The 24,154-nt window shown below is 54.5% G+C and overlaps 1 protein-coding gene across 2 annotated transcripts in view; it reads left to right on the top strand.

The window, feature by feature from the left end:
• The first annotated feature begins 645 nt into the window (after positions 1–645).
• IGF1R (insulin like growth factor 1 receptor) overlaps positions 646–24,154 on the top strand; it is a 223,772-nt gene continuing 200,263 nt past the window's right edge. For both annotated transcript variants that reach the window (XM_045825054.1, XM_045825053.1), the window contains exon 1: positions 646–763. In XM_045825054.1, the coding sequence (XP_045681010.1) occupies positions 670–763 (94 nt within the window). In that variant the 5' untranslated portion in view covers positions 646–669. The remainder of the gene's footprint in view (positions 764–24,154) is intronic.

Here is a 24,154-nt window from a genome sequence, read left to right as displayed (position 1 = left end):
GGGCCGGGCGGGGGCTGGCGCGGGGCGGGCGGCGGGAGTGCTGAGCGCGGCGCGGGCGGCCCGCCGCTTTGTGTGTGTCCTGGTTTTGGGCAGGAGCTCCCGGCGGCGGCGCCGAGGGAGGCGGCGGCGGCGGCGGCGGCGGCGGCGGCGGCGGCGAGCGGAGTCCGGAGGACCAGCAGGCGAGGAGCCGCTCATTCATTTTCGCTCCGCATTTCGGCCCGACCGGCCTCGCCCGCGCCGGGGACTTCGGGGCGATCCTGCGAACTGCGTCGCGCCCTCCCGCCGCCGAGGCTCGGGCGGCGGACAGCTCCTCCCCGGGGCCGGGGTCAGGTTTGTTGCGCCTGGCCCGGACGGATTTGGGCTTTGCCCCCTCTCCCCGCAGTTTCCCCCCCTCCTGCCTCTCTGGTTTGAAAATGGAGGCCGACGACGCCGACAGCCCGCCCCGGCGCGCCCCGGGTTCCCGACTCGACCGAGCCCTGGGCTGCGGCTGCCGGCGCTGAGGGGCCCGCCGCGCCGCCCGCCCCGTCCGCTGCGCTCCGCCTTCGGAGTATTGTTTCCTTCGCCCTCGCCTGTGGAAGGGGGGCGAAGACCGCGTTGGAGACTTTTTTTCTTTTCCTCCCCAACCCCTTTTATTTTTGAGAAAGGGGAATTGCGTCCCAAATCAAAGGAATGAAGTCCGGCTCCGGAGGAGGGTCCCTGACCTCGCTGTGGGGGCTCCTGTTTTTCTCCGCCGCGCTCTCGCTCTGGCCGACGAGTGGAGAAAGTGAGTATTTGCCCGCCGCCCGCGGCCACTGCGGGAACTTTTCCTGCGAGGGGCTGCGCCCTGTTTTTTGCGAAATTCGAGTGGTCGCAGCTGTCGGGCCCCGGGGGCGCGGGAGCGGCCGGGCGGGGCGCGGAGGGGCTCGGCGGGGAGCCGGGGCTTGGGGGTGTTTAAGCCCCGCGGACCCCGGTTCGGCGCGCCGCCGCCCCCCCCCCCCGCAGGAGGGGCCTCGGGGGCTTTCTGTTTTGCGGTCCCGAGAGCCCTGCCCCGCGGGCAGCGCGTCCCCGCAGCGCTCACTTCCCGGCCGGGCGCGGGGACTCGATCCGGGAAGTTCGCACCGGGCCGGGCTCCGCAACACGCATCTCGTCCGCCTCCAGGCGCGCGGGGCCGCTCGGCGTGCCGCCCCGGCTCCGGCGCCGCGCGCTGACGGCGGTGACAGCTCCTGCGGCCGCGCGGAACCCTCGCGGCGGGGTCGACGCGGCGCGGCGGCGGGCAGCCACCGGCCGGTGCGGTGCCGCTGGTCCTGGATGGGGAGGTGCCGCGCCGAGCGGACCCGCAGCCCCAGGACGCGTCCCCAAACCTCCTGGCGCGGCCTCCTGACGCCCAGCGCGCTTTGCCCCTCGGGCGCTTTAGATTCCTGTCCTTTCCCGTCACTTTCGCTGGATCCGCCGCGGGTTCCTCGCCTCCTGGCTTCACTGCGCTGCTCAGTGCGGCTCTGGGGTGCGGGGCGCGTGCCCGCCTGGACCCCATCCCTTCATGCAGCTCGTGGAAAAAAAAAGTGCGAAGGCGGGGGCCCTGCATCAGCCGGGCTTTTCCGGGGAGCGCGTCCGGGCCCCCACCTCCTACCCGACCGGTGAACGCTCTCCTGCTCCTGGAGGGGCTGGGGTTGGGGTGGGGGGCGGTGGTCGCGCAGCACCCGAGTGTGCGGGAGTGGGTGTGTGGTCGGAGCCGACGTGCATTTCCACACACACGTGCCTGCAACGCGGGCTGTAGCCGCCGCCGCCGCCGCCGCCGCACGGCCGCGGGCGACACCTACACGCCCTGCGCAGCCGGAGGAGTCTTGCGCCCTCGGTCACGGAGCGCGAGGGTCCGCGGCGTCGGCGGGGCGAGAGGAGCGCGTGTGGCTTGCGAGTGAGCAGCCCCGGCCGTGGCTGCTGCGCGGCCGGAGTGGTGTCGCACTCCCTACCCCGACCCCGTACTTCCTTTGTGCATAGTTAATAAGCAATATCGCTCCACAGTCGCTATCGCTTGCAATCTGATAGCTTTTGTTTTGGTAGCGTCGGGCAGAGGTAGGGAAGGAGGGAGGGAGGGAGGGAGAGAGGGAAGGAGGGAGAAGTTGGGCCCCACGGGCTGTGGACGGCGGGGAGGAGGGGGCTGCTGCTGTTCTTTTCAGAACATTGAAACGTGGCTCACTGGGTGCGTCCGCGATGGGTGTAGGGTGACTAGATCACGATTAAACTTTACATGCAGGCGCAGAGCCGGGGCTGGGGACGCTGAGGGCGTGTTGGTGAGTAATGGTTGCCGAGGGTATGCACGTGGTGCCAACGTGAAAAATCACGACCGAGCCTGGAAGAGTGAGGGGGGGGGCATCCCGAGGCAGCGGGGGGCCGCGTGGCCCCGACGCGGGCGCCGTTACGACGGGCTGTTTGTACAAACAAGCCCTTCTTCTTCTTCTTGGATGCCGGGCAGGAGCGCGTCCCCGATGGGGTGAGAGCCGATGTGGACGGCCCGCGCGCGTTTCCCGCGGGGAGTGAGACGCAGATCGACGCCCGACCCGCCACCGGCCGGAGCTCTCCGGCTCTTTGTCTCCTAAACTTCGAGCTCAGTGGGCTGGGCGAGAGGCTCGGGGCGCCCTTGTCAGGCTCGCAGATGGTCGGTGGCGGCGGCGGCGGCGGTGGGGAACCAAAGGGGGTCTCCGGCCTTGAAACACTAAGTGTGGTTTGGGAGACACAAGAGACGGCGTCCATCTCACAACGGCACCCTCTTGAGCGGGGTGGGTGGTGTCTCTGGTGTTTTTCTCTCACGGCAGCTAAGTTCTGAAGCTCACAGGCAGCAGTGATGGCCTGGCCTGGCCTGGCCTGTGCGTGGCCCCAGTCCGGCATTTTAGAGTCGGACGTCCTGTCGCCTGGAGCGTTCTTCATGGGCATCCAGTGTCCGCGAAAGGCGCTTCTTTCTTGAGAAAACAGACAGGAGAGGAAAGGGGGTATTTCAGTGTATGTTTATGATCCTGCGTAGCCAGAGCTTTTCTCCAAGATGCCTTGGAAATGCTTGGCTCCTAAAAACCTGGTGGAAAGCTACAAAGCACCCGGGACCCTCAATGCAGTTTGCTGGAGTTCCAGCTCCGTGCCTGCCCCTCCCTGCAGCTCGGAAGCTGTGGGGATTACATGGTATGTCCGGAGTGAGCATACATATGTTCCGTGAGCTGCTAGAACACTCAACTCTGGGAGAAGTAGCTACTGAGTCCCATCCCAGCCTGGTGTCCTTCCGGCGGTCTGGTCCAGCCATGAAGAGTGGGGTGCTGGTTCCAGAGTGTGTTGGCATATTTAGGGGTTAGTGTCTCCTCGTTGTCACAGCCATAGGGTGAGCTTCTGAAAATCTTTAATTTCGAAAAGGGAGAAGGTTTTGGAAGCAGATAAAGTCCCACCGACGTGATGGTTTCGTATCCATAGAATGTGACCAGACCCTCTAAAAGAAGGAGGTTGGGACATTGTGAGTGGCTGCCACATACTCCGGTGGCCTTACAAAAAGGAATTAATGCGGGTTTTCAACATGTCGTGGCCATCTTATTAAAAAGGATTCGGTCATCTTTCTGCCCCAGACACAGTCACAGCCTATTGTTAGAGAAATGGTTAGAAGGTTGGTGTGTGAAGGAGTTAGTGTTTTATTACCAGAAGAAGAATCCAGAACAAGAAGTTTGGAAAGAACCTAAACAGCAAATTATCGTGTAGATTCTCGAGAGACAAATCACCAGTAAAATGGCATTTCTGGGGAGGGGATGGGGTGTGGGTCAGGATTTGAAGTTGAAAGGGTCATTTGTTTGGAAAGGATTAGGAAAGTCCAGCCTTAAGAAATGCACTAAGGTTGACTGGGAGAACTTTAAAAACATGGAAAGTGAAAGCAGCCAGCCCCAAAAGATCATGTATTGTTTAATTCCATTTAAATGAAGTCTGGAATAAGCAACTCCTATGGAGAACCGGGATTAGCAGCTGTAAGGCTGAGGGGAGAGGGGGCAGGGAGTTACTGGGGAAGGGTACCCCAGTTTCTTTTGGGGGTGATGAGATGTTCTAAAATTAGATTATGGGGATGGTTGCCCAACTCTGAATATACCATAAAACTACTGAATGGTACACTTTAAATTAGTGCCTTTTATGGTATGTGCATTATATCCCAATAAACCTTTTTTTTTTTAAAGACATATGCTAAGGCTGGAAAGAATGTGTTATGCTACTGTGAACATAGACACTTTATTAAAATCATTAAGTAAATTTGTCCAACAGGTTGGTGTGTCTGTCTCCCCTTTACTTACGGTTTTTCCATGATTCCAGCAATCCAACAAACTGATATTTGAAGCTTACGCGTGATAGTCGAGTAATCTGATGACTCCTTAAAAAATCACTTCCATTTTAAACATTGTGGCCATTTCATGAAAAGAATTCAGCAGGCATGGACAGAAGGGAAAAAAGAACCTTGCTTATACACAGTTCAAGTTAAAGACTAGGGGGTTGGATTCAAAACACACATGCTAGTGGAAGTCGGATTTATAACAGTAAAGTTCTTAACTGAATCTAAAACCGTGTTGGTCCTTCCAAGATTAGAGTTTAGGAGCTGAGTTTGGATGGCTTTTTTATAGTTCCAGTTTCTTCCATATGTTTTCCAACAAAGAAATAATGTAGTGTTTTAGGGGGGTAAAGAATTTTCACTTTCTTTTCTTTTTTTCTTTTTTCTTTTTTCTCTTTTTGATATTCCATATTAACCACCCTGATCGTAAAGACTGAAGGGAGACCGTTCATTTTCATGTAGTGTTTTTTTTCCCTTTGTTGCTTATTTCTTACATAGCTTTAGAATCTGAGCAGGGGAAAAAAAACACCTTTGTAAGATACAGTAGCTATTTCAGGTGTACCATAACATACAAAAATTAAAATTTCTTGTGCAACAAAAGATTTTAGATTCTAACAAAGGCATCTTTTGTTATTAAACTGCTATGCCCTTATCCAAATTTGCCTTGGCCTTTTAATCGGAAAAGACCTAGAGAATACTGGTTGTTTACACTGGTGTTTGGTCTTTGTCTGAGGCTTAGTTTACTCATAAGAATGTTTCCTGTCCGCATTGTTGCCAGACCAGGGCAGCAAATGCAAATGAACTGTATCGTTTTCACTTGTTGCCTTCGAGTTCTGCCAAGGGATTCCCAGAGGGATGGTAGCCTCCTTTGAAATCTGCTTTCATTTGTTTTGTCAGAATGCGCTGGGAAGGAGCAACTGAAGCCAGCCAGCACTTAGTGGGCGCCGGCTGTATGAAGCGCGCCCCTCGTGCCTGAGCCCACCAGAGAAAGAGGACTGTGCTTGGGCCCTGGGGGTGTGATATGCACTCCTGCAGGAAACAGAGTTGTTCTGAGAAGACAGCAAACAGCATTTCCAAGGCCCTTTCTGTAGACTTAGGATAGTGACGTGGGATCGGTGGTGTTGATCTTCTCAACAGGCCTGTGCCCTGTGCCCTTGGCCTCCCATTGCAGTGCCACCTCGGACCATGATGTCGAGGAGACACCCACCCATGGTGACATCAGTTACGACAGCCGTGCCGACAACGCTCGGAGCCGGAGTCCCCTTCACGGCTTTTGTGTCATTGAAACCCACGTGCTGTGTTTAAAAGGGCAGGAGTAAAAAAATGAGGTCAAGGGGGCAATGACAGCTTGAAACTTTTTTTTTAAATCATAAAATAGATTTGTTTTCAAATCTATTAGAAGATTTGTTTTCAACTCATTTAAAAATCAACCCTGGTTCACGGGAGAGGTGTGTGCGCCCGCGGGCCTGTTCCCTGGGAACGGCTGTTCTGGGTCAGGCCGTCACAGGCGGTCCCTGAGCCTAAGCGAGTCTCTCCCCTCTGACGACTAACGACGTAATCACCGCACGTGCTCGCAGGGTGCGGGTCCTTGGTGTCTGTGTCCGAGATGCTCTGAAGGGAAATGCTGAGCGCTTTAAACATGGTAACGGGAATAATGAATAAAGCCCTCCGACCCTTCCTCGAAAACGGTGTTTGGCATCCGACCATCCAGAGAACATTTTTTGGTTGTTTGTGAAAAGAGGGTTTGACTTAGACTGAGAAGGGGGCTGGCGTGGGGTGTCGCCACCCCAGGTCTGACGTCGGGACGCACGCAGCCCGATTGGCACCTGGGGAGCGTGACTGGTTTTCCGTGTTTGGAAAGATCAAAACTATAAAACGTGAGCGTCTCCCACCCCTCTCCCCTCCCAAGGATCTGGGGAAAAAAACAAACGCACCGATTTGTTCCGAGGAAAGGGCGTATGTTTGGTATAAAACGGCTAATAAACAAATTAGGTTGTTAGCACAATCGATGCATATTTCCTCCGCATGATGAAGTTTCTCTCGTTAAATTGCTTTGGTCTAATTGACTCAATATCAACAATAGCTTTGATTTCACAACTTTCAAACTTTTGAAGGCCTAATCATTGTTTCTTTTCTTAAAATCAGTTTTGCCCATATTGTAAAGACCCAGAGATCAGTTTTGAAGAATTTCCTACTTTTTTTCACTTATTCCAATTCCACTTATGGCTTAGGAAATCGATGAACTCCACAATCTCAAGGAAATAATTGGCTATTTCTTTACTTGAACTGCACCCCCTCCACCCTCTTCCTAAGTAAATATATGCTGAGTACTTATTGGACTCAGTTCTTTAAGTTAAAAAAAAATTCATTCTGATACCATTAAAAGAAACCTTACATAATACGTTTCTAAAGCCATGAGTCAAACCATAGAAATATTTACCCTGCTTATTTAAAACACCGGAGAAACCCATGCAGAAGGCTTCCATTTTCCTTTCCTCCTCCCGCCCTGGTCTGGAAGACGTTTTCAGCTTACAGGCTGTCCTTCAGATTTTGCTGGGACACGACAGAAAGGCTTCCCTTTAGGACGAGGGGCTCATGGCTCCGACGGCAGTAGCTTCCAGTGATAAGACCCTTGGTTTTGACGGGGATGAGGAAGCCGGGATTCAGGGGTGGTGGCCTTTGTCCTCGGAGTCTGTCTCTCCTTGGACAGTGATGGCTTCCTTCATAAGGTGCTGGGGATGTGTCCGCAGAGCTGAGTGACACTGTCGTACCTACAACGGTGACGGCGGAAGGTCTCGAAACCCACATGTCCTCGTTGGAGTGAGTCTGGCGGCGCGCGCGCACAGCGCAGTGGTGCGGCAGACACGGCTGGGCTTTCTCCACAAGGACTCACGTTGTAACTGTCTGCGCGCGCATGCGCACGCACGCATTTATATTTTAAACACAGCAGAAACTGTTCAGTTCCTAGTCCAGAAAGTTTTTGTGGGGCCGGGGAAGTAGTTCGAAACTTTATTCTTGCACCTCCTTCACCGTCTCAGCCATCTTACCGAGACAGGCCTGTACTTCAGTAACGTCCATAGAATAAAAATGCCATTTGTTCGTAATTGTGCGTATCTCCATGCACCCGTTCACATTTGGAGAGTTTTCTGTTACCCGATGGCCGCCACTGTGCGTACTTGCGTATGGCTCCTTTCTTTTTAACGGGGCCCGCGTTTTCTGTAAAGTGTCGTTGGGGTTCGCTGTCAGTTGGGTGACTCAGGTGCACGCAGGCCGCTCTTTAAATCACTCTGGACAGGGAAGAGCAGGCAGATTTCGGCAGCCTAAAAGCGTACACGTTTTATAGAGCTGAACGTTTACGTTTTCCCGAGATACTGTAGATGTCTAGTTTGAACTTGTCCTCCCGTGTAAAATACTACTAGCGTACCTGGTTCTGTTTGCTTCGCAGATGTTGCTTTAAAAAAAAAAAAAAGGAAGGCAAGACCCTCCACCAGCCAAAAAAAAAAAAGATGACGATTCGGTTTATTGTGGTGGTCTGGAATTGAACCCACATAATCTCTGAGGTCTGCCTGTCGTCCGCGGTTTGACTCTGTAAAATTGATTATTGCAAATGCGCGTCTGGCTGAGTCAACGAGACAGCACCGAGTTGAGCTCGGCAGGTTGCGGTTCGTAGCACTTTAGGGAACAGAAGTCTGATGATAATTAAAGAGCAGTGACTGTATGCGTAAAAGGTTTGCCATATTCCTCTCATTTGATGTATCTGAGTGGCCTTGAACGACCTCCTTGGAGAAAAAGTAGGAAGCCTAAAAAAAAAAAAAGAAAAGAAAACCACCCAACACCTAGGTGAGGGGTGCACAACCCACCTGGCTGTAGCAGTGCTGTTCCAAGTCATTAGCTGATGATTGTATTTAGGTCAGACAGTCTTCACGGGTCAGGTGCATCGGTGTGGTCCTGTGTTTATTCTCCATGCCTGGTTTTCCTGGGTCTCAGACCAGGGGGCTCATCTACCCACCCACAGACTCAAGGTTTGAAAGAGAGAAGCACAGAGTGTCACGAAAGCAAATGAACAGAAGCCAGCCACAGGGGAAGATCTCTGTGTTGCTTCCCTCGGTCCTGTGGTCCGATTCCTGTGGACAGCGAGCTCCTCGCATAAGTTGGGTCACAACACGGGGTAGTAGACACGTGATCCTATCGCAGGGACTTCTTTTGTTTTCCGCGCCCGACTTGGCCGGGCGATGTATTTGGGATTCTCTTTCTCACAAGTACGTCAGTGGGTTTTCAGCCACAAGCGTCGGCTCAGGATGGAATTTCTAGTTCAATCTCAGTTCTTCAGCCCATCCTCTGCTGGGGAGGCTGATGAATGCCACGTCCCCTTTCCACCTCACTGAGTCACTCGAAATGGGTCTGATTGGTCCCTGTTTCTCTCTACACCCTCTTCTAGTCCAGATCTGCATGGACTCTCTGAGGGCATGTGCACTCGACCCCTGAGTCGTCTCTCTGGTTCAGCAGATTTGCCAGCCCCCAATTCTTCCCATGTGCCTTTTGTGGTGCCCGATCCTGGTCTGGGAATCAAGTCCAAGGCCCCTGTGATTGGGCTGTGATGCCTCCTTAATAAGACTTTATTGTAGGGATCCCTTGTGAGTTCCCAGCACTCCCCAGCACCCCGCTTTAGCTCTGCAGGGAGTAAGCCATGCAGGTCCTGTATCCATGGCTTTGCACCTGCTGTGTTCCTGGCCTGGAATGTTCTTTCTCTCTCCTGCTCTGCTACCCCCGTACCGAACAGGGGAGAGGAAAGTGCTACTCTAGAACGCAGCAAGGTCACCTGGTCCTCGTTTCTCCTTTGCCCCCAGTTCATTCTTTGGTCCTAAACAAGTTATTTAACTTTTCTGAGTCTCACCAGAAATGTAGAACATGAAAATAATTGGGAGAGACTTTTTTTTCCTTATGAAACAATAAAATAAAGGCATTTTCTAATAGTTTTAGAAACCAATGTCAGAAACAAATTTTTTTCTGTGGGGGAGGCAAACATAATCTTTGTCATTTCTAAAAATCTCTACAGGACTCAGGTAGATCTGTGAAATAGGGACCCGACTGTAGCCGAGTCGGTGAATTCCTCACCCCCAAATGCCTGTCCGAGGTTTTGGCCGATCTGAGATGCCTTCCTTCGGTTTCCAGCTCAGCCCCCTCTCCTGGACGTTTTTCTGGATTACCTTGACTCCTGGGCGCCTGACTCCCCCTCACTGCTGTTGTGTCCGTAACCGCTGCTGTGTTTAGCCATCTCATACCTTACCTGCTGCCACTCTGTGAGGCTGCGGAGAGCCGCACAGCGAAAGACCTTAGTAGGCATCTCAGCTCCTCAACAGCTAAGATCTCAGGCAGGTTATTTAATTCCCGCGCGCCTCAGTTTCCTCATCTACAAAGCTGTAATTGGAACAGGATCTACTTCATGCAGTTACTTACAAAAACTAAGTGAATTAATCCGTACGTCCAATGTTGAGGAGAGAGGCTGGCATAGGCTGAGCCCCTTGGACTTGAGCTGCTGCTGCTCTGATGACCCTGATGTCCTGGAGAAGAAGCGCTCTTTGCATAGTGCCAGAGCTGTAGGACACACCCCATGCTCAACTGCCCTCGCCTTTGAAATGTGGTAGCTTGGCACATAGTAGGTGCTCAGTAGATGTCCATTCTAGAATAAAACTCTGTTAAGTTTCTTTAACAAGACTGCATTTTGCTGGTTACACACGGTTGTGTGATTTTACTATTTTTTTTTACAGTAAAGAGTGGCCAGGCCCCCGAAGTTCACCTTCCATTTCAGAGATCTGTTTGTTTTGCTTTCTCCCTTAATCCTCCCATTTGTCCATTTCTGCCAGGGCCCCGAGAACCGGCCAGGGTACACTTTGCCCACCTCACTAATGCCGAGGCGCCATCTAGTGGCCAGCCGGGAAACGCAGCCTCTTGGGTGACCGTTCACAGCACCCCAGGGATGAAGTTAGCGTCCCCCTGGCCCCCCTCTCCCCTGGATTTTGCTTTCCTGCTTGGCTCCTGGGAACCAACTTCAGAAAAATGTGGAGGCCACAGGCTTCTGCAGCAACCCCGGGGATATGGTTTAGGATTAAGATTGCCGCACTGTCTCCAATAGCTAGCACGCGAGACCTAAGGTCTTCTTAAAAGATGTACACAGCTTTGGCAGAGTTACTGCATCTAGCGTGCCTTTTACAATCTGGGACTTGCAGTGTCTTCACAGGACTTTTATAAACGGAAAGTCCTAACCTATTCCTTCTGAGATGAGAGATTAAAACAAACAAACGAAACAACCCTACTGATTCACTTTGAAAAATAAACCGAGATATTTCCTTCCCATTGCTCTATTTAAATATGTGGTTACACTTTAATTATCATCCTTGTATTGGTCCCCTTGGGCAGTTTGATGTAGTTAAGATGCTCACAAGCCAGAAACCCTAATAGAGAATAATAAGACACATTTCCATTACTGGTGGCGTTGGGTCTCACATTGGCTGTATTGTGTGAGATTTTTTTTTTTTCTGTATTCGGTGTCATACCTTTTTGGTATTTTCAGAATCTTCTTTCTCACGTTCTCCATGGAGACCACACTTCGTATACAGGTGGTGGTTCCGTTCCACATTTAGAAAGTTCTAGACGTCCCCCCCCACCCCGTGGTCGCCTTTTGTTATTTTTAACTTGGGAACCATTTGTTTGGCTCTCTGAGAAAGCACTACAGGCTACCATCATCTCAGATGCTTTGAACAACCCTGCTGGCTGCTTCCGAAACAGGCTGGTCTCATTCGAGTCTCTCGGCCCTGGTGGGGGAGAGCGTGTCTGCTTGGAACAACCGTGTGACCAGTTTGCCGTCTGGCAAACTCTTGTAAGAACGAGGGGCCATTTCGCCCCCTCTCCGGTGGTGGTGTTGGCGCTGCAAGCAGGATGGCCCCTCGGCACTCTCTTTGTATTTCTTTTCTTTAAAAAAAATTTTTAAAAAAATATTTTATTTACTTATTTTTAGAGAGGGAAGGGAGGGAGAGAGAGAGAGAGAGAGAGAGAGAGAGAGAGAAACAACAATGTGCAGTTGCTGGGGGTCATGGCCTGCAACCCAGGCATGTACCCTGACTGGGAATCAAACCTGCGATGCTTTGGTTCGCAGCCCGTGCTCAATCCACTGAGCTACGCCAGCCAGGGCTTTCTTTATATTTCTTTAGTGCATTACCCCCATAGAGTTTCCCCCGCTAGTCAAGGCAGAAAATGGTCCCATGCCATCTTTGACTTCCCGGGACATGGTCACGGGACATGGTCCCGTGCCTGGCACCTAGGAAGACCTCCAGAGATCGCTTATTTCTTAAAGGGATACGCTCGCTGCCCCCTCTCATCCCGTTCACTCTAAAGCATTCTTCACAACAAATTTATTTTTACTGCCTGCCAGCCGAAACACTTTATCACACCAGTCACTACTACTACTGCGTGGAACTTGAAAGCAATAAAATTATCTTTAAAAACCATTGTTTCACGAAGGCTTTTTTGCTCACGGAGGTGAAGCAAGACCCAAGAGCTACTGGAAAGGTCCCTTGGGAGTCCGGCCCCGGGTCAAGGTCGCCTCGCCCCCGAGGAGGGGGTTCCCTCCAGATAGGATTTAACGCACTGTCCGTCAGCACCCGTTTGTGTTGGCTGTGGGGGGCTTGACACCACGTGGAGCTGGGGGCCTGATGGAAGGTGGGCCGAGAGGCTGTGCGGTGGCCCCAGGCATGGCCTGACGGCGGAGGACCGCGTGCAGCCTCCTCTGCAGCCGCCAGCTGCAGACTCCCTTCCTCTGAACTACAGAACCGGCCTCTGTCCTTCGTCACAGCCTTTCCAGCCCTGGGCTCCCGAGGCACAGGGTAGATGGAGTTCCCCATCTCATTGAAACCAGTGGCCTCGCCGTGAGCAGACATCCGCTTCTGTTTTGACTCGCGTAAACTTGGATCCTGGCAGGGACAGTGCCGATCTTAAAAGTCTCATCGCTTTAGCAACACCCCCCCCCCCCCCTGCGCCCCATTCCTTTTAGGTCAAGGCCTTTGATGCCCTTAGTGGAGGTAAAGCCTGCCCTCCCCCCCAGGAAGTTCACGTGTCTGGGATGGTGTGAAGAGGACTCCCGCACATAATTAACACCTGGGGGGGGGGGGGAAGCTTCATGCTCCTGAGGAGCCTTGTGAGGTGGGATATTTCTTACAGAAAATGTAAACACCATCATTTGAACTTGGCATGTTCACTTCAAGCATAGCTTGTAAAAAAGAGTCTTGTAAAAACACCTTGTGAATGTGGAACGGGCGTGGATGCGGACTCACCCGGACAAGCCAGGGCAGTGCCCGCCTTTCATCCGCCGGGTTGGCGAGGCGTGCTGGTGCGCAGCGCCGCCTTTGAAGCCCCGTCCTCCCAAACACGGCTCTGTCTCCTTGTCTCCCCGTCTCAGGTGCAGTGAGCCACATGGGAAAGGGAGCCACGAGCCTCAGTGTCCTCACCTGCAGTTTGGGATAACACTGTCCTGTTGGGGATGCGCAAGGATGGGCAAGAATGCATCTGGGCGTGGCAACAATGCGTTCAGTACAAGCAACAATGCGTTCAGGACAGGCAACAATGCGTTCAGGACCCCTACTGTGTGTCTGAGTTTGGCGACATTGTATCTGTGATCACCAACGGTGTATCTAGAGCGCCAAGCAGAACTGGCAGATCAAAAGCATCCAGAGAATGGCTGCTTACACCTGTGTCCTCTCCGCATGCCACGGCGGCCCTGCTGGCCTCCCTCTGGTGCTGCAGTCCCCCACGCCCTGCACTGGGCACTGTCACCCCTCAAGGGTAGACCCTCTTTTCCACACAGGGAAGGTCTGAGCTCAGCAAGGCTGAGCTCACGTCAGCCTCTGGAGCCTCCGACTGGGCTGGCTCCCGGGGACCCCCACGTTCATGGCCACGTCCCCACCTGAGGTGGAGCGGCCGGAGGTGGGCGTTCAGGAGGGTATGAGCCCTGCTTCTGGTTGCAAAGAGGGCGTGGGAGATAGAGGCAAGATTTTTTTTTCCCCCTCCTTAAGGAGCTGGCTGCCCTGTTGGGAAAAGTGAATTACTATTGGTGAGCAGTCTGAAGCAATGCGTGTCTGGTGCTAAATGACGGGGGGCGGACCGAGGGTCTGGAGAAGGGTGGGGAGTGGGGTTGGTGTGGGCATCCACCTGCTGAAGAGTGTGGAAAGACTTGAGGGAGGGCAGTTGACTTCAGTGCGCCTGGACTGTTTGCGTCTGGGGGCCCAAGGGGACAGCCCCCTGAGGGAAGGACCTGCAGGTGGGTCGGGGAGTGGGGAGCTTTGGCACTGTTTGCGCATTGGGGTGGACCTGGTGGGAAGGTAAGCTGGGGGCGCTTCTGGGCAGGGTCAGCACTGCAGGGAGCAGAGACAGAGACGCCAGTGCGGGTCAGGCCACTGTGGCCCTCAGGGGTGCTCCGTGGGGAGCTCCCACCCCTGTCGGGGCATCAGGGCTGCCTGAGGAGGGTGAGGACCAGGGTTAAGACCGAGGGAGTGGCCCCGCCGGTGTGGCTCCGTTCAGTGGAGCATCGTCTCATAACCGAAGGGCTGCAGGTTTGAATCCCGGTCAGGCCACATACCTGGGTTGTAGGTTTGATCCCCGGCCCAGGCGTGTAGAGGAGGCCACCAATCGATGTTTCCTTCTCACATTGATGTTGCCCTTTCTCCTTTCTTCGTTCTCTCTAAAAAGCAATGAAAAAATGTCTGGGTGGGGATAAAATAACACACACACACACACACACACACACACACACACACAGAGTCTCCTGTGGGGTGATACTTAGTCTAAACTTATTCCTCTAACAACAAAAGTGAAACCTTTTTCAGGTGAGCATGTTTTCCTTCATTGCCAGGGTCCTGCTCTCTAACTTTCCAAGAGCACCCAGTTTGGAGATGACCCCGGTCCCCATCCCTAGCTGGGTTGGGGAGACCAGAGGTGGCCCTGGGCTCGGGCACCGGGTATTCTTGGGCATCGTCCTGTGGTCGGCGCCGTGATGAGGGGCCCCTGCCCGCTGCGGTGCCGGCCGGCCTGTCAGAGCTCCTCCCAGCCCTCCCCACAGGGGCCGAGAGGAGCGAGGGGTGGTTGGATTCCAAGGGGGACATCAGCTCTGCATCCAGGGCTGGGCTCTGCTGCTGGTGCTCGTTAACTGAGGTTGACTTAGGCGCCTCACTCAGCCGGGCACGTTGCTGGACGAACAGCCTTGAAAAACACGGCAAATGCAGGAGGCTTCCTGGCAGGGCGATAGCGGTGGGCCTGGGGACTCGCGCACCACTTGCCTGCTGTCAGGACAGTGGATTCTGAATTTTAAATCATTTGCCACCTTTCGGAGCCAGCAGAGCCCAAGCATCTCAGTCAGGGGGCCTTCTGCTGTGTCCAGGACCAGTTCTCCCGCCTCCTCCCCCCGCTCGCCCCTCCGGTCACATGCAAGGGTCCAGATTTTCTTTTGAAAGTTCAAGTAGAGCTCAGAGCCCCTCAAAATGAGAACTCAGCCCTGGCCTCGGGGGCTCAGTTAGTTGGAGCGTTGTCCCGTGTGCGGGAAGATTGTGGGTTCGATCCCTGGTCAGGGAGTGTAAGAGGGGCAACCAGTAGATGTTTCTCTCTCTCTCTCTCTCTCTCTCTCTCTCTCTCTCTCTCTCTCTCTCTCCCTCCTTCCCCCCCTCCCTCCCTCTCCCCCCATTCCTCTTTCTTTAAAATCAATAAACATGTCCTCAGTGCGGGTTAAAATAAAAGAGAGAGAAGATTCAGATTGGTGGTTTCTGGGACCCCGATGCACCATCCCTGCCCGGTTTCCTCACCTGCGGGGTGGGACATGCTAAGGGCACCCACCTCAGACGGTGGGCGCAGTATTTCCCAAGCGCACCCATGGAACTCCCATGCAGGGAAGTGCCCTTCGTAAGCCCCGGGGGGGGAGCTGTTCTTGCTGGTAAGGATGGAGGAAATACACGTCAGAGGTTGCTTACGTCCTTAAAAGAAAAAAAAAAAACCCTCCTGGGTGTGTGTGGATTCCGATGATCTGCTCTCAGCCCCGCTTGCCTTTTCTGACCCTTGCGGTCAGACTGAGCTTAATTTTCCGTAGACAGGGTTTCACGAGTTCTCCGTTGTGCCTCTTCCTCCCTGGGGACAGCAGCGCCTCTCCCTCCCTGGTGTTCCTCTTTCCTCCCGGTGCTCTCGCTGCCTCCCTCCGGAGGAAGGTGGGAAGCCACTCTCCTCCAGGAGAGAGGCACCTCTGGATCCCAAGAAAGCCCCTGTGTGTGGGGGAGGGGGCACCAAAGACTGAAAGGAGTCATTCACATGCTAGTGTGAAACAGCGTGCACCCTGCACCCTCTTCCTGCCCCAGGGGTCACCAGGTCATTCGGGGTCATGTGGCCTCCTGGGGCAGAGCCAGATGGGCATGGTCAAGGGCAGGAGGCCTGGGACCGGGAGGCGCAGTCCCAGCCCCCCCTTCAGGCCACAGGGTCTAAAAAGCAGGGCGCTCCTCATTCAGAAACACAAACAGACGTGTTTTAAATGGGGGGCGGGGGAAGTCGAGCACCTGTGACCCCGGGAGGGTGGGGGCTGTTTGCAGGGATGGGAGTCCCCAGAGCTAGAGGGGCTCAGGCAGGGGTGGGAAGCGGGATGCAGAGACATCGTCTGATTAGGACACAGTTTTGCTGGACAGCCTTCCTCTGGGACGGTGGGGAGGAGCTGCCCTCCCGGACGGCACAGAATCTCTGCTTCCCAGAATCAGGGCTCAGGCCGGGTCCCGCCTCAGCAGGTGCTTCCAAGGGAAATGTGTTTGGAATCCAAACCACTGACCTAACCAACCTGATGAAACCGCTCACAGGAAGTGATGGTGCTTTTCTGGGCGGGGGGATGGGGGCAGGCGGAAAACTCCCTTAGGAGCAGGAGTCAGGTCCTTTGGTTTAAAAAAAAAACAACTATTCTTTGCAGCCAATAAGCACAGGACAAGCTACTTAACATCGCTAGTCATTAGGGAGATGCACGTCAAAACCCCAGTGAGATACCACTTCACACCCATTAGGGTGGCGAGCATCAGAAATGGAAACTCGCAAGTGTTGGCAAGGAGGGGAAGAAGTGAGAACACCTTCCGCGTGGCTGATGGGAATGCAAATGCAGTCACCACGAGGCAGTTCCTCCAGCAAGAAATTATACATAAAATTGCCCTCTGATCCAGCAGTCCTACTTGGCGCCGAAAGCAGGGAGTCGGGTATTTGCACACACGTGTTCATAGCAGCAAATAACGTTGTGCAATAGCCCAAAAAGTGGAAGCAGCCCACGTGTCCACAGTGGGTGAATGATCTCACAAGCTGTGGGCTGGAACTATAGAGTGTTGAGTGGCCTTCAAAAGGAAGGAGCGTGTGACATACGCTCTTGAGGACGTTGTGCCACGTGAAATAAGCCAGGAACACATACACACACACAGTGATTCTAGCTATAGGAGGTCCCTACAGTGGGCAGATTCACAGACACAGGACGGTGGTTGCTAGGGGCTGGGGGAGGGGGCAGTAGGGAGTTGTTTAATGGAGACAGAGAACATAGTTAATGCCACTGAAAAATGGCCCAAATGGGAAATCGTATGTTGTTGAAAATCTGTGCTTATTTCTTTTTTAAATATTTTACTTATTTATTTATTTATTTATTTATTTATTTAGAGAGGGAAGGGAGGGAGAGAGAGGGAGAGAAACATCAATGTGTGGTTGCTAGGGGTCATGGCCTGAAACCCAGGCATGTACCCTGACTGGGAATCGAACCTGTGACACTTTGGTTTGCAGCCTGCGCTCAATCCACTGAGCTACGCCAGCCAGGGCCTAAAAATCCATACTTATTTCTTGATGGGTTCATCTGTGCGTACACACCACGGGAGGCGGCGAGGGAGCTCCACTGCAGAGCGCCTCCACCTGGGGTGGCCACGGCGTGGCAGGTGCCACGGGGGTGCAGTGGCGGCCGCGTGCGGCCCGGGGACGCCTCCCCAGCAGGCGCCGATCGGAGCTGAGTCACCGGGGCCGGGCTTGTTTTCCACAGCGAGAGGACCCCCAGATAATGCGCTCCTCGCAGGGGAAGGCGAGTCAGCAGCCGGACTCGAGTGCTGTTCACTCACAAATGAAATTTATTACTAATCAGCCATGTGACGTGTAATTGCTTTTTCATTTTCTTATTTTTCCAGGAGAGAGATTTGCGTAGCTGTTTGCTTCCCTCACTGATGAGACTGGAAGTTTTTCATTTGTTTTGACAGCTCAATCTTTTTATTGCCAATGGACCTCCGCCGCTCCGCAGGGAGCTCGGCCACTGCGGAACAGCGCTCTGCAGAGGAGGAAACTGAGGCTCTGAGCGCCCAGGAGAGGTGCTGCTTGACTGGCCCATCACCGTCTGCCTGTCCACCGTCCCCACAGTCACTCTCTAGGGCCGGTTCTTTGTACTAAGTTCTCCCCCCGGGGAGTCAGGACTCAGGCCCAGACCTGCCGGATTCCGAGGAGCCTGGGAGGTAGCTGAGCCCGTCTGGCTGCGAGAGGCTTTCCCTCCGCCCTGCTGGGAGGAGCAGCCTTTGTTGGTCTGGGCCCCGTGGGAGGACGCTGGCTGCCAACAGCCCCCGTGGGCCTGGAAGTGGGACGGGCAGTCTCCCCCCCACCTCACGCGCCTCGGAAGCAAGCCCTCGGCCATTCTTCTCTGTCCCTGGGCAGCCAGCGATGTCACACGACCTGGAGGGAGGTGCACCCCCCCGCCCCCCGCACCCTGGCTCGGTGACGCCCTCGTCCAGAGCTGCAGGGGTAAACAACAGACATTCGTTTCTCCCAGTTCGGGAGGCTGCAAGTCCAAGGTCAAGGTGCTGGCAGATCTGGGGTCTGGCAGGGACCCGCTTCCTGGTTTGCAGATGGCTGTCTCCTTCTGTGTACTCCCAAGACAGAGCAGGGGAGAGGGAGCACGTGAGGGCGAGGAAGAACTGTCGGCTTCCTCCTTTTTCTAAGAACACGAATCCCATTGTGGGCGGCCATCCTCTCCTGACCGCATTCGAACCTAGTCACCCCGAGGCCCGCCCTAACACCGTCCCACGGGGGGCGAGGGCTTCGGCAGGTGGACTTGGGGGGAAGACCCACCACCTGGCGGTGGAGTCAGGTGCGGTGGCTAAGCCGCCTTGTGGTGGGATAGACCCTCCTGGCCAGTGCTGGGAGTTGGGTACAGATGGAGGTTGAGATGGAGTCGGGCCCACGACCTGCAAGAACACACTTCCACAAGGGCACGCGCCTTCGGACGCTTCGGCTACGTGCTTGAGACGTGTTGCCCGTCTGCGGGGCACCCCGTCGCGGTGATCGGGGGCGGGGGACCTCACCCCTTTCCCCGTTTTCGGGTAAAAGAAGTTGCCGTGTTTAGATTCTGCGGCAGCTACGTGCATGGAGGGGAACGGTACGCCGGGACGGCGCACCTGTGTGCGTTTCTGAACGCTTCCTCTCTCGGTGCGCACACACCTGTCCGGTGTGTGGAATTCAGGTCAGAGCCACTTCCTCTTCCTGTCCCCAGGGACTGTTCTGTGAACCGGAGCCCCCCCCCCCCCGTGGGTCGGGGGACTGGGAGGGCCAGGACAGACCTTTCAGGGTGCCGAGTGGGGCTTGCCCAGCAAACCCGGAGGGTCGGGGGTGCAGGGGGGCTCAGTGGTCCTCGTTTGCGAGCATTCAATGTCCCCGAGTCACGGTCGCTGCTTGAAATCTGACCTTGCTGTTTTGTTTCTGTTCTCAGCTGAGTTTTAAGCCGGGTAGGATTTAACAGTGAGTCACTCCTGTGATGGGAAAACCGGTATTGATCAAGCCTTCCCGTTAATCCCGTGAGCAGTTTAGAGGCGCATGAGCCAGTCCTGGGGCCTCTGCCCCCCCACCCGCTCCCCACAGCGTCCCTGGGTGCGGGTTGACGCTGGGGTTGGGCCCCCTTCGTACTTACTTGGTCGGCGTCTTCCGTCTGCCGCCCTGGAACCCCCACAAGGCGCGTGGACTTGCTTCCAGGAACCTCCGCTGCCTGACAACGGGGCCTGTTTAAACGGAGGGCGCCCGTGCCCACGTGGGGTGTTCTGTTCTGGGGAGTACCTACTTGTTGGAATGGTCAGTGAGCCCATGTCAGAAGTCGAGGCCCTGTCATCGGTGTCCTGGGTTACGGACTGAAGGCCGCTCTGTCACCTGCGGCTTGTTTGGGGGAGAAGATTGGCCTGAGGGTCCCACGTGCGTGACTGCTGTGGGTTCTTATCCACTGCCGGAGGGAGGAGGCTGAGGGCCACCTCCTGGGTGGTGCGTCGGGCTCAGCACACGAGCAGGAGCTGCAGGTTCTCTCGGGCCCCTGACTCCCCAGGAGGGCAGTGGGTGAAGCCCTCACACCCACCTTTCCTCAGCCCCTCCCTCACCTTGCCAGGTGGGTGTGCACACTGACAGGTGCCCACCCCGGGGCCGTGCTGCCAGCCTGGGGAGGAGGCCCCACGGGACGTGGAGGGGGGAGGGGGCTCCTGGCAGGGGTGGTGGGTCGTGCTCACTCAGCTTTCCCTCCGACGCCAGGCCTGCCTGCCCAGGGCGCCCGTGAGAGCATGAGCTGGGACTGAGGCAGCTACAGGGGCCCGGAGAGTGGAGGGCATGGCGTTTGCTTTTCCTGCAGAGCAGAGGAGGCCTACGGGATGCTGGGCTGAGCTGGAGGGTGGGGTGGGGGGGTGGTTTTGTAGTCATCGGAGACAGACACATTAGGGTGTCCGGGCCTTCGGGAGGTAGACAGGCGTGGAGAATGCAGCCCCTACCTTGGGAGCTTCCAGTGTGAGTGAGAAGATGAGGTGGGTGCTGCTGCTGGCCCGGGAGCCGGCAGACACTTCTGTGAATGAGAACAGATGAGCAGGTGGAAGCTGGGGAGAGAGACCCTAAGCCCGCCCAGAGGGGTCCTGGAGGCTCCCAGAGGAGGTTCTTGGGGAACCAGGATTTTACTCTGCTTGGGAGCAGGCTGAGGTCAGGACTTGGAATAGATGGGCCGGAACTTGGGGGAGAGGAAGGTTTCTTGGGGTAGTGCTGGGGGAGAAGGCTGGGGCTCCCTGGGGTAGTGTGGGGGGGGCCCTCGGGGGCCAGGCTAAGGATGTGGTGGCTTCCTGTGGGCAAAACGAGGTCACGAAAAACTGGTTCTTGTATTTGGAATAAGTTAAACAACACCCTGGAGGCGCCTAGTCTTTGTGAAGTAACCAGGGCCCTTTCGGAGGGGCCGCGGTGAGCGCAGGGTGGAGCCCAGAAAGCTGGGACCCCGGGGCGTCCGGGCGGCCCCTCCCATGTACCCAAGGGTGATACCGACGCCTGTGTCTGTTGTACTTGCCTGCATTCATTTAGGGCACACTCCCATTATTGGGGCGCCCGGAAAAGGCCTCCCACGTTCCCTCACCTCTGACGTGAGTGAGCAGAAATGCCTTTATCTCCTTCATGGTTCCCCCTGGCTGTCCACCTCACACCCACGTTTCTAAAAGCCCGTCATGCACTCTGACCTGCTGGTAGAGGTGGTAGATTCCACTTCCGTAGCCAGGAATCGGGGATGTGTTCCAAGCTCTGGCAGCTTGGTGGTGTTGAGACTATCAGCACTTCGGAAGGGGAAGAAGTTTCTGGAAGGAGGAGGGCAACACACTGTTCTCCCTTTGATGCGGGTCATAGGCATTGGCAGGTCTGGTCAATGCCACTGACTCCGAGAGGGGTCCCTGGGTCACTGGGGCCCCACCAGAAACGAGGGGTGTGGCGGGGGCGTGGCAGTGAGAGCTGTGACCCCCTCAACGCACTGAGGGCCTGAAAAAGCGTCAGGTCCCCCCCACCCCACAGGCCTGCTCTGTGGGCCTCCATGTTCAATCACACTGAGCAAAATCGACCCTCTTTCCTGAAAACAAGTGACCATTGTTTTTAACCTCCTGTTAAAGGGTGTTGTTTTGAAATGCAAAGATTCAGGGTCCCAAGTCCACAGCAGGTTCAACCTTGGGGAGGGGGGAGGGGGCTGAATGAGGCACTGGCAGGGTGGGGCGGGGTGGCAGGCTCTGCTCCTGGAACCCCGAGCTCTGTCTGAACCCCCCCTCCGCAGCCTCCTAAACAAACCAACACTTGTAGACAGTGCGTTCCCAATTTTGGGGTGCACAGCACGCTTGGGGGTTGGAGGCAGAAGGCTAGGGGCTTACTGATGGGTTAATTTTCCCTGGCCTTTCTCTCTCACGTCTCAGCTCTTTCAAGATTCAGAAAATAATGCGAAAATGCCTGAGATTTCTGGAATTCCTGGCCCTGGAGACTTGACTCCATAAAAGAGCCAGGTCGGCAGCCACCACCGTTTCCCCAGCCCCAGGCTTTGTAAAGTCTGGTGGCTTTTTTTTTTCTTTTTTCCCCTCCCTCTCTCTGTGTCCCCTTTAAAGGCAGCCATTGAAGGAAAAAAAAATAAATAGCAAAATCCCCATCTCAGAAGGTCTACTTCCTGTTGTGCTTGAGCTGTGAAAAATAGCTTTGCAAGTGGAGGTCCTTGTTTGGGCTATTTCAAAGGAATTCTTGCAATCTTTTTGTTTGTTTGCACGGGCTGTAGGAAGGCGATAAGTTCAAAGGAGTTCACTTTTAATCAGCCCAGAAATGCACAGGCTAAATTTTAAGGTGTTTTTTTTTTTTCCTCTCTCTTGGCTTTAGGATGTATATATGATTATAATCCAAGCACCAGGGAGTTAGCCAGGCACTCTCAACAATGCCCATTGTTTCCCTCAGCATGCTCAGGTTTATTGTTAAAAGGTTTACTCAGGTACCAATGGGTATTTACTTCACGGGTATGAAAAAGTGGGTCTCGATCTTGAAGGTGATGTTCGGAAGGATGCAAAGTCATCACAAAAATGACCGCATGTCAGGGTTCTGATTTCCCCATCCCCGCCTTCGCACGCACACACTAAAAGTGTGGGCCGGCGAAGGTGTCCCCAGTTCAAATGCTTTCCTGCTCAATGGGATTCGTCTTTGAAAAGTCTGGTCTCATCGCTGATAACAATACCAACGTTTGGGAAATAGAAAAACCTTTCCGGTTTCATGGGGGCGACCATTGGTTTTGAGTGGGTGAACTAACTCACTCAGGTCCCGGAATCGTTTTATCTTCATTTTATCTTCGGTGCACGGCTCGCCCCACCCCCACCCCCAGGTGCCTAACGAAGCAGAATCGCTAGCGATACTTGGTCTTGGGCTTCAGGAGAATGAACATAAACGTTCCTGGGTGGAGTGGCTCACCTCTGGCTTCCCTGGAACAGCTCACTAGCTGCTCTCGGGCCGTGGGGGGGGTGGCGCACCGTCCCCTAGGAGCCCGCTAAAGTGCTTTCCCTGCCGTCTCGTGGGGAAAGTGCTTGTCGGTTTGGGACTCACGTGGTTTCGTACAATATGGTCACTGGATATACTCCTGGTGGAACAGCCCGCCTTCTTTCTGGGGGAGTCTTTCTGGATGTTGTGACTCGCAGACATATCTTTCTGTTTTGTCTTTCTTCAACCGCTGATCCAGCAGAGAAATAACAGCTCTCTGAATCTTAGGGGTTTTTTTTTAAGATTTTTAAAAAAGATTTTATTTATTTATTTTTAGAGAGGGAAGGGAGGGAGAAAGAGAGAGAGAGAGAAACATCAATGTGCGGTTGCTGGGGTCTGTGGCCTGCAACCCAGGCATGTGCCCTGACTGGGAATCGAACCTGCGACACTTTGGTTCGCAGCCCGCGCTCAATCCACTGAGCTACGCCAGCCAGGGCTTGAATCTGAGAGTTTTTTTGTGTTGCTTTGTTTTTTTTTGTTTTGGAGGCTCTGTTCACAGTAAAAAATGGGATGCCCCCCACCCCAATCCCTGGGTGTCACTTTTTAATTAATTAATTAGTCATTAATTAGTTAATTCATTGAAAGCAGAAAGACCTTTACCCATCAGTGGCTTTACAGATCACTGTGGGAAACTCGTACGTCTGTTCACCTGCTTTGCCAGGACAGTGAGATCACTCCCGGCCTCCCCTCTGGGTGATGAAGAAATCGCTCTAATTTCTGGTGGTGGTGGTGCGGAGTCCTCGGGAGCTGGGGGCTCTGGATTAGCAGGTGGGCCGTGGCTTTTAAAGGTCGCTGTTCCTGCTGTGAAACAGTCGATGTGCGAAGTCGCTGATGAGCGCCCCGCCCGTGCCTGGCTCTCCTGGGGGGTCCTGTGTCGTCTTCTCTCCAGAAAGTCTAGCACGTCTCCTCTCGATCCAGGGAACCCTCTCCGCCGTGCTCGCAGCGTCTCCAAAAAGTATTCCTAAAAACTGTGGACTCACGTTTCGCCGGTGTCATGAAGGCCGTCTTGAGGCTCCGACGGGTCAAATCGCAGGACGAGTCAGCGGTGCCCTGTGAAGAAGGGTCAGAATGGTCACGTTTGAAAGGGATTTCAGCGAATCGGTATATTGAAAAGTAGTCATGATACCACTGCAGCTTTGGGGGAGAGTGGGTTTTAGTCACGCTTTCCAACAATTACCGTAAACCCGATCTGATTCGTGCACTGACGGGGGATTTGTCATCCAATCACGATGGAGCATGCCGAAAGGGCCAAAACAGTGCTCACTGCGGTTGCACCCGAAGACTTTCGGAAGGAGAAACCACAAGCTCCGTGAAAAGCAAGAACTGTGTTCACCGTCAGGTACGGTGCCTAGCACAAGGCGGGGGCTCTGGGAGTGTAAGTTACAGGAATGGAAGTCCAGGGAGTGCTAAGATCACCGTCAAGGTCACGACCCACACACAGCTTTTTGCCTTTTCCCCAGTTCATGGGCGCTCATTGGAGCTGACTGCCTCCCC

The sequence above is a fragment of the Phyllostomus hastatus genome, unplaced genomic scaffold (genome assembly GCF_019186645.2).
Source record: "Phyllostomus hastatus isolate PE091 unplaced genomic scaffold, TTU_PhHast_1.1 phas_scaffold_555, whole genome shotgun sequence".
In the NCBI taxonomy this organism is placed as follows: domain Eukaryota; kingdom Metazoa; phylum Chordata; class Mammalia; order Chiroptera; family Phyllostomidae; genus Phyllostomus; species Phyllostomus hastatus.
The sequence above is the reverse complement of the archived record's forward strand: the minus strand, read 5'-3'. Positions and strand labels throughout refer to the sequence as shown.